The sequence below is a fragment of the Cyprinus carpio genome, chromosome B5 (genome assembly GCF_018340385.1).
Source record: "Cyprinus carpio isolate SPL01 chromosome B5, ASM1834038v1, whole genome shotgun sequence".
NCBI classification, from domain to species: Eukaryota; Metazoa; Chordata; class Actinopteri; order Cypriniformes; family Cyprinidae; genus Cyprinus; species Cyprinus carpio.
In genome coordinates, this window is record NC_056601.1 from 11791519 (window position 1) to 11802318 (window position 10800).

Here is a 10800-nt window from a genome sequence, read left to right on the forward strand (position 1 = left end):
CAATAACCCTTTTTTAAAAGGAACCTCCAGAGCACTTGAGGTCTCAGTGTAATGAAAGGGTGACTCCAAAACCTCAGAACTGGAAACAACGTGCTTCAAGGATCCCATATGGAAGACTATAATGGTTCCTCCAGGAACCCTATTATGAGAAAAAAGCTTTTAGACATTTCAAATAAAATTTTAAGTTCCTAGAGTACTCAAAAGGATACCCGAGGCACCTTTTACATTGTACGGTAACTTTAGTAAAACCATGGTTCATTTTCATAAGAGACTGTCAGTGACAGGCTGTTGCATGCATTTTTTTTTTTTGACAGTGTATGATTTATATTAACATTACAGAATAGTACATGATCAATATTATCTTTCAATAAATGTAATTGAAAAAAACTATGTAGGCTAATTTCAATTTGTTTATTGTGAAATAACTCATACATATATGTTTTTTTTATCTGTCCTCTGATAAGCATTGTTCAGGGCTGCCGTTCCCAAAAGCTTTAATGCTTTCTAATGACACTTTTGGGAAACGCAGCCCTGTTTGAATGCACTGTCAGAAGTGAGCGAACGCTCTCTGTGATGGATTGGTTCTGTCTTGCAACATTTGCATGTGTTCCAGATGAACAGGAAAATAGTTCTATCCTACACAGTTATTTACTAACATAGGTTATACGTCCAATTCAATGCATTGATTATGTTAAATAAACAAAATCACTGGTGAATAAAACACACCTTAGTATTGATGCGCCACGCATCAGTATCGATATATCGATACTTAGAATCGATACGCCCATCCCTATAGGAGGACAATAGGGAGGATGCAGAAGACAGCGCCACAAAGAGTGTCCTTTTCAGTCTCAGAGCTGCAGAGCAGGTTTACGCACAGCTCATATCTGGCAGAGAAATCTGTGGGACATATGGGGCCGAGACATCTTAAGCGGATACTTTATCCATCTGAGAGCTAAAACAGCTCAACGGTGCTGCATACGGATTCAAACATACACAAACACTCAGACAGTGATGTTATCATTATGTTCAATAGAATAAACTATGATTAGTGGAGACAAAGTCATTGCTATGGCGTCAGTTTAAGACATGCAGACCTCTCTTCAATCATAGGCATACTTTTACACACATACACACACTCTCAAACGGTTGTATCAGTTTTTCACACAGCTGTAGGCTTATGTTAAGAAATTAACCACTTTTTTGTCAATCTAATGCATCCATGCAAAAAAAAATATTGACCCCAAACTTTTGAACAGTATTGTAGTAAAACCATAATTTGTGTGTGAATGTGTAAATGAGAGAGTGGGGAACTCCACCCTAAAAGCCACTGTTATCTTGTCTCACATCAGACCAGTGAATGACACACACCCCTGTAAGGCCTCGGCCACTGATCAAGCTCAACAAGCGCAACAAGACAAATTCAGCTTAGACCTCACTTCATAGTCAGTGTTACATTATTTCCAACATCAGACACTTAATATGTCTATATTTTATTAATCTGACAACATATTATCATAGGCCACATATACACTGTAAAGTTTCTAGTGTGACAACCATGTGCATTTAAAAACAATAAAAAACAGTAGTCTAAATACGTTTAGTATAAAGGCACAAATGCTATAGCTTAATTACAAAAAATACTGTTATTATATTGCATTACTCCTTTAATAAATTTAATACAGTACATGTCTACATTAATAAAATTATCATTCCATATGAATATTCAATATTTCTGCCACAATACCATAGTGTAATTAGTGTTACTACAGTAAATCCATGGCAAATGATGGCGATTGAAAAGCTTTCTGACCATATCGATGTGCAGTTTTATTAATTTGTCAGCAATGTTTCATCTGGCTTTAAACTACAGAGCCATTTGCGTTCTTCACTGAATTCAAGTGCTTCACACTGGATCTGATAATAACACTGATAATTATCGTTATCATTTTATCACCCATCCCATGTGTATGTAACAAAACTCACTCTCGAAATTGCAGTGACTGACATTGTTGTAACTGTAGCAATGTTTTACTGAACTTTATGGGAGTTAATTCAGAATGCGGTTCTCACTCCTGTAAATTACTGAACTGTGTGTGTGTACAGGACGAGAATAGCATTTAATCTGAATTTAGCTTCATGTGCTTTCTACTTTGAAACATATAAACAGCATTTTTTTAAAAATGTCAAATGTGGCAGAAAATGTGTCTATTGGAGTGAAGAAGAGACTTTTTCATTCTTATGCTTATAGTCCAAAAACTGATTGTAAAATAACCCAGCGTTAACTACATCAAGTGTAAAAAGCCCTTTCAAATACATATGATATATTATACTCAGAACAAGGCCCACAATATTTTTACATAGGAAACAAATAAACCTAATGTATAACACACTGTACAGAGGACAGGCAAGTTAACAGAAGGCTATCTACAAACAGTAAAAGCAAGCGGAAGTGACTCAGTTCTGTGTTACTATGGAAGCAGAAGTCAGATCATGACATCAGCACAGCTCACTTTGTTCAGTGATGTCATGGCATGTCAGGAATGGTATGCATGTCTGTCTGATATTCTATCTTTCTCTGACTTTTGCCACATCTACTGTCCCAGATTCCCTGGCCCTTTTTTAATTTTTCATTTGGTTGTCGTGTCTTCTCTGTGACTTCCTGTTCCACCAAAGCTTCTAATCAGCAGCCCCATAGAGAATGCCAAGATATTCTCTCATTCATGCCCATGTCATTCCTCTCGCCCTCTTCCTGCTTCTCTGGGCGGAGTGGAGGGGAAGGCATGTGAACAAATTCCTCGCTTTGTCCAGACCGCTACTTTTCCCTCTCCCAAATAAGGATGCATATTGCAATACAGGAAAATGAGAGAGGAAGGGAGGGGCAGAAAACGATGGAGAAAAAGAGATTCTGAAAAAAAGTCATGACCTTTTATGGATGTGGTTACCTCCTCTTTTGCCTTTCTTGCTCTGTCCTTCACTCCCTCTTTCTCATGTTTGGTCTCACTATTGGTGAAGTCATTTCTATGAGGGTGGCACTCCCTGAGCTTGGACCCTGAACTCTTTCATAAAGAGGAAGAGACTCTTTCACATAGACACACAAGAGTTGTGTGCATCACAGAATACGCATTTTCATATCAAGACTACTGAGCAGGATTTCTACACATAATTTGGTGAGTACTGTACATATAAAATTATGTATTGAAAGTTAAAATGATTTCATACAAAAATATGTAATACACACCAAGACCAAGAGAGGACAGTAAGAACGAATGACAGATTAAGAAAAAGTTTGAGCATTTAGAGATGTGATTTAATGTTACAAACTGAATACAGCAGAGAATGACATCTGATCTGAACAAAGAAGAAATCTCATAATTGTAGTTCATTCTTCAGAACACCGTTGAATGCCTCTGCCTGTTTTTACGTGTCCTGTCTATAAAGTGTTTTTATTGGCAATAGCTAATGATGTTGCAAGTTCCTTCTTCTCTATTCTGAAACGGCATACTCCAAAACCGGATAATAATCTAGCTGCATGACACACATATTTTTCCCCTTCAAATGAGGGTTGTTCTTTATACTCCTTCTCTCTCTCTCTCTCTCTCGCTCTTTCTCTTGTGAGATTTAAGTGAGAGTATCAGATCTCTGCAAAAATGCTTTTGGTTCTTAACTGAAACCAGCTCCTCTAAAAGCCCCTGGCTTCCTGTGTTTGAGGACTGAGTGTTAGTGGTTAAAGCTCAGTTGACAATATGATTTTTGGGTTTGACAAACCATAACAAATTTGAATATCACATAAAGTCATTCTTAATTATTTGTCTCTCCATTTACCATATCTAAAGTGTATGCTTACATACCACATCTCATTCTCATAAGAGCTGAGGAGAGAGTCTTAGTGTAGCATGATATTGAGCCTGAAGCCAAATAGCACATAAAATGAACATTGTTACGTAATTTGAGATATGAAGACATTAATGAGAGAGTTTTGTATCTCAGAATGATTGCATCAGAAACTCAGGTGAGCTCATATGTTTGTGTGTGTATTTATATATGGACCAAAAGGTGGAGATTTACTGGAAAATGTAGAGTTACATTCATCAGGACAGACAGACACAGACACACACACACACACACACACACACACACACACACACACACACACACACACACACACACACACACACACACCATAAACACACACACACCTTAAACACACACACACACAGGGCAGGGCAGGATGTCACTTGTCTTTTTGCACATATCACCCATAGTGATGATGTGTGAGTTTAGTGATTTACAGGGACATTGATGTGTATGTGTATGAAAGGTTTCATAGCTGTGGAATCTGAATGCATTAAACTGGACACAAAAGAAAATAGCAAGAAAATAGGAAGAAAGTGTGTATGTTTTAAGTGTTTCGAGTCACAAACAGGCCACAGTTTTCTTTAGATGACTTTGGGGTTGGACTTTGACAAATTTATCTTTGAGTTTTACCTTGTCTCTCAGATTCTATCTCTATAAGTTTGCCTATACTGTTGTGTTTGCATTTTAGTTCTCGATGTGGTGCCTGAAACAGTAATGAATTCAAATGAAGGCCTGATAAATCCAATATGGCCTAACAGCAGTTTAAAAAGGAGATAAGAACATGTTGACACAAAAGCAGGTTGCAGCATTTCTGGCACTCAGTGGTCATCAGTTTCTGATTACGACCTGAGATGTCTGTGTGTCTTTGTCGGTTCCGAGGCTGTGTTGTGTTGTCAGAGATTGAGGCTGCTCAGTTAAAGACTACACTACAGTAAATGCAGTTTACTTTCAGAATGCATCCATTATTTGCATTGAAACTTTGCATTACTGTCGAGAAAGGGATTTGCATGGCAGTCATCACAGTTAGATACTCCTTGCATAGCTAAATCCTCTGACTACACAGATTCAGGCTTTTTAACAGTAAAACCAAACCTGCCTGAACAGATCATGCAAAATAGCACTGGCAGCTTAAATACACAAAAAGCACATCGGTCCAGTGATAAATAACAAAACTGGAAAAACTGAAACTCAATTAATTTTAGTTCATGATTTTTTTAACCCTTTTTTTATATTTGAATATGTATCACTAGATGTCCTTGAGATACTGAATGCCAATATTTAAACGATATCAGCGAACACAATAACTTTGGCAGCACAAAAATTCTAAAACTAAAATTATTCTGAATTAAATTAACTATAAAACATTAAAAAAGCACTATAAAACTGAACTAAAACTAACTCAATGGGGAAACTAATGAAAATTAAAATAAATTAAAGGGCACCTATTATGCCAATTTTGACAAGATGTAATATAAGTCTCAGGTGTTCCAGTCCCAACATATCAGTTTAAACTTCTACACAAAGAAGAAAGCAGCTGTCATTCAGCATTAATAACTAAACTGAATTCTCTTTCATGCTTTATTACGCAAGGATAAGTTACAAAAACACAGTCAGATATGTCTGTGAAGGTAAACAGTGGGAAAGAAATCACATTTATATTAGATCTGTGTATTAAGTGACAGCAGTGTAATAATACAGTACATACTGCTGTCTATGCTGTTAATATGACCCGAACAATTACAACTGAATTAGAAAAGGAGCGGTGGATTTTTATTATTATAGGGTGGTTGTGTACACACTGCCAACACACATTTATTTTGCATAATAGGTGCCCCTTAAAGTGACTTTCATTGTGTATGTTTTCTCAGGCAAAATGGCAAATAAAGGTCCAGCCTACGGTCTGAGTCGTGAGGTGCAGAGTAAGATTGACAAGAAGTACGATCCAGAGCTGGAGGATCGGCTGGTGCAGTGGATCATTGCTCAGTGTGGGGATTCTGTAGGAAAACCTCAACCTGGAAAACAAGGCTTCCAGCAATGGCTTAAGGACGGATGTGTAAGTCTCCACTTCTGTTTTTGTAACATCATCACAATCCTTTCACCTTTTTATTCATCCCTATTTCTATTCTTTCTTCGTAGGTTTTATGTGAGCTGATTAACAGTCTCGCTAAGGATTCAAAGCCTGTGAAAAAGATCCAAAGTTCTTCAATGGCTTTTAAACAGATGGAGCAGATCTCTCAGTTCCTTGGTGCTGCTGAACGCTATGGGGTCACCAAGACTGACATGTTTCAAACAGTTGACCTGTGGGAGGGTGAGTGCCTGTTTCCACCTCATGTGATCTCAGCGTATTTACACAGCTCATGGAAAATTATTAACTCCCTTGCCTTGATTTGATCTTATGCCATTGAAAACAGAACTGGCATATAACAGTGTTATTTTAGCAGTTTTATATACTATTACAGAATTTATTAATATTTTGAATCAGTTTTTATTTTTTACGTTTGTGTGTGTGTGTAGGGAAGGACCTTGCTGCTGTGCAAATGACACTGCTGTCTTTAGGGAGTCTTGCTGTTACTAAGGATGATGGCTGTTACCGCGGAGACCCCAGTTGGTTCCACAAGTGAGTGTTGTTGTAGTTTCCTTTTCCTGTTCGCAAAATGAACCCAGCTGCCATAGCGACTAAAAAACAAAAACAATCCACTGTAATAGCCGATTCTTCTTCCTGTTCACAAAATGAACACGGCTGCCATAGTGACCAAAAAACAAAAACAAGCCACTGTAATGGCCGATTTGCATTTGTGGGTTATTGTCATAGCAACATGATTACAAACACTTTTTGGCCAGACATTTTTAATGTTTCCGGCATGGCATCAGCAAACACAGATAAGTGTGTGTCTCATAGAAAAATATTATTATTACAAAATATGAGAGAGACTGTCATAAACAAATAGACATATATCCTTTGGTGGCGAGTGAAAGTTGCTTGAAAAAAGTACACTGCTGTTCAAAAGTTTGGGGTCTGTAAGATTTTTTTTAAAGAAGTCTCTTCTCACCAAGGCTGTGTTAATTTGATCAAAAATACAGTAAAAACAGTAATATTTTGAAATATTATTACAATTTAGAACAACTGTTACCATTTATTAATTTATGTAATTTATTCTTGGAATGAAAAAGCTGAATCATTACTCAAGCAGTCATCAGTGTCACACGATTCTTCAGAAATCATTTTAATATTCTGATTTGCTACTCAAGAAACATTTCTTACTATCATTATTGTTGGAAACAGTTGCTTCAATTTTTTTTTTTTTTTTTTTTGGAAATTGTGATTTCATTTCTCAGGATTATTTGGTGAATAAAAAGTTCAAAAGAGCATTCAGCATTTTTTTTTCTTGATGGAAATCTTTTGTAACATTATTAATGTCTGTACTTTTGAACAATTGACTGCATTTTGTTGAATAAATGTTATAATTTCTTAATTTCTATCCCCACACATTTAATCAGTAGAATATGTTTACTGAATGATTTATTCTCATTTTGACATCAGGAAATCCCAGGAGAACAAGAGGGAGTTCTCTGACGAGCAGCTGAAAGAAGGACAGAGTGTAATCGGCCTACAGATGGGCACTAACAAAGGGGCATCGCAAGCGGGCATGACTGGTTACGGTCGACCTCGGCAGATCTTGAACAACCAATAAAGTCCTGACGATCCGTGATCTGTCCTTCTTGGCCTAACAGCAGGGCAGATCAGACGTAGAGACTAACTTAAACCCTCAGCAATCCCCAACTGGACGATAACAATGAACAGAACACACATTGCTTAAACCAAAGTTTACAAATTCATTGTGTCATTTCAAAATAAAGCTGCTCTAGGCCTTTTCTTCAGAAACCAACTATTCCCTTCACGTGAGCTGATATCCTATAAATTCCATTATAATTTCATTAGTCTGCGGTAAATTCTATTAGGGTTCAGATGGACATACATTCCATTATTCTATTATATACATTCCAGAGAAACATTCTGCTGCACTCCATTGGAACAAAATGCCTATAAGGTGAATTCGGCCTTGCATGCTTTATTTCCTGATCTAAAATAAGTATGAATCTAGGGCTTTACATCAATATGTTTATACATTGTACATGAGTGACTAATAATTGATTTTGCTAATAAAATTCAGTTAAATTTTGAAATCTCAGTTGTGCTCCATCCTTTGCTTAGTTTCTCTGCCACCCTGAGTTATGTAACAATGCTGGCAGTGACAGATGCCAGATAACAGCTTTTCTCTCACCTTTCTGACCCCAACATATATCTCACATCATCTCTTTATCCAGTGTGTGCTTTCTGCTTTTGATGAAAAAGATTAGGTTTTACTTGTAAAAGGAAGAAAACAGATCTGAGAAGAAGAAAAAGAGGGAGTGAGAGAGGGGCAGATCTTGTATGTAAGCAATGTCATGGAATGCCACAGCAATTGCAAAATGCATGGGGAAAATTGGAGGCAGCGCTTGAGGGTGTTGTTTGTGTTTTTTGTTGTGGTATTTATTTTTATTTGAATAATTCATGGGGATAGTAGTAGCCTACTATAGAAACAATCCATGTGCAAAATAAATTAAGGCATTGACATGGACTGTAATCTTTATCTCATCCTGACTAACACAGTACCAGTAAAATGTTTAGACACACAGACTCTAAATCTACTCTAATACTTCATTAGACTTTTCTCTATATTTTAGAAAAAATCTATTAATTAAACTATAAAAATTACAAAAAAACAGGAATTTTAACAAATATATTTTTCCTTATATTGAGGATTTTAGTTTTTAAAGAAATTCTTATGTAGGCACAATTTATATTTGTCTCCGTACCTTCAGACCAAGTTTTTTTTTTAAATTCATTATGAACAAATGTTTAGTTAAGTGTGTCCAAATCATTTGACTGGTATGATATATTTGCACACTCAAATGCAGACATGTACACAAAACACATACACATATACTGTACATATCCTCACTGATCACCGTTTGGCTCACTGGCATGCCTCCTAAAACAAAGACAGAACACACTCAAAAAATAAGGTTGGAATAAAAGAGAAATTGACCCTGATTTCTAAATGCATGTTATTGATCTTATTGTGAGCAATTCATCCATGCATATGGTCATTTTTCAATGTCATAACTTAATCTTCTGGTGAAACAACAGACTTCTCTCTGGTGTTGTATGCCAGACTTCTTCAGTCATTTAGTTCGCTTAAACCCTGCCCCTTTCTTAAAATCAGCCATGCTCATATCAGATCTGCTTCCATCTACTCAGCAACCAGTGGACTGTACAAGTAATTATCCATTTCAGCTGGGTGTATCTCACAATACAGAAGAAAAGATCTTTCACTGCTTCCATTACAATGTAACGTTAAAGTAACAAAAGTTTGAAATGAGTAGTCCTGAATAAGTACATCATGTCACATTATGAGTATTCAGACACAATGCATTTTTAGTTTTAGTTTTTTATTATTATGTTGGTGCAGGAAAAGTGTTTGCAAGCAAAAAAACGACACTGTTTTCAGAGGGGCATTGGAATGTCATTGTAATCATTGTAGATATAATACACACACACACACAAAAAAAACATCTGCAAATTCTATAACTCCTACGTCTATTACTGACACCCCTTTGTCCCTTCCTTCCTTTTCTACATCCTGCCTTCACACTTCCTGGTCTGTCCATTACATGATTTAACATATGTCTCTAGTGGCTGAGCAAATAACCAGAATTACACAACAGAAATTCCAATGGCACTCATGTTAAAACAACAACTGCCAGAACAAGCCACAGCCTAGAAAGAAACGTGAATAACAGGAAAATGCAATGCTTATTATTTTTGTGGTTTTGAAGTTTAATCAACTACAACAAAAGCATTTTTCATGCAACTTAATGACTTATGAGTTATGATGACCACTGTGAAAATGATAGATTTGTTAAGATTCATGTGGTTAGGGTGTGAGGCGATGAACATGGAAACATTATCTGTCCTGTGCTGCCCCCTGCTGTTATACACAACTGACAGCAACATTCCCAATACCTAAACAAGCTTCAGAAATTTGATCAATAAGAATAACTGGTCCAAGGAGCTCTCTGCATGGTTTGTATAATTAGTCACCAACGGAGGGTGCTCTAGCCCTTGGCTGAACATCAATGAATAATAAACAGTTCGTTGTACTACCATTTAAACATCATCTAAATACAATTTTAATGGCCTTTTGACATTTGAATAAGACTGTAAATCATTTACCTTAATATTGTAATCGTGATTATTAATGATAATTAGTATTATTTACATTAAAATACTTAATGTGTGAATCTGCATATTCTTTTTAGAGTAGAATCATAGACTGTTTGAGCAGAATACACATATTCAGAACGAGAAGTCAGTAAACCAATGTGTATTCAAATTTTAAATAAATTATGCACAGTGCTAACACAGAATATAGGCTACACTTAACAGCCAATAGTACGCAATCCCCGTTTTAAAGAATGGTTTTGCTATTTCAGTAATTCTAACGAAAGCTAATGTTAATGTTGCATCATAACATTGAAGAGAATTGCTAACATTGTTGCAACAGTTTGGAAAGACCTTTTTCTAACCCAGTATGACACACTGCCTCTATGCACACAACGAGCTCCCAAATCCAAATAGATACACTTTACGTGTAGAACTTGACTGGATTACACATAGAGGACAGGAATTAAGTGGTAGTTCCTTGTTATATATCACGCCCACGCATATATCATAAGCGTTATTTGTCTCGCACACAGAAAAGCGCTAGTTTCCTGTGAAACGACGAAACAATCTTAGCGCACGATTTAGCAAATCGAGGGAACGAATTAGTAAATCGTGCGCACGATTTAGCCCACTATTTGTTCCTGCATGCCATGTGCGGGGCTCCGTAAGATGTA

General features: G+C 36.5%; 1 protein-coding gene across 1 annotated transcript; it reads left to right on the top strand.

Moving 5' to 3' along the window:
- The first annotated feature begins 3007 nt into the window (after nucleotides 1–3007).
- Nucleotides 3008–8043, top strand: LOC109095339 (transgelin-2-like). Its single transcript, XM_042724327.1, has 5 exons — nucleotides 3008–3170; nucleotides 5727–5911; nucleotides 5995–6166; nucleotides 6373–6475; nucleotides 7400–8043. The coding sequence occupies exons 2-5, from the start codon at nucleotides 5732–5734 to the stop codon at nucleotides 7548–7550; spliced, it is 606 nt and encodes a 201-aa protein (XP_042580261.1). The 5' UTR covers nucleotides 3008–3170; nucleotides 5727–5731; the 3' UTR covers nucleotides 7551–8043.
- Nucleotides 8044–10800: the final 2757 nt, after the last annotated feature.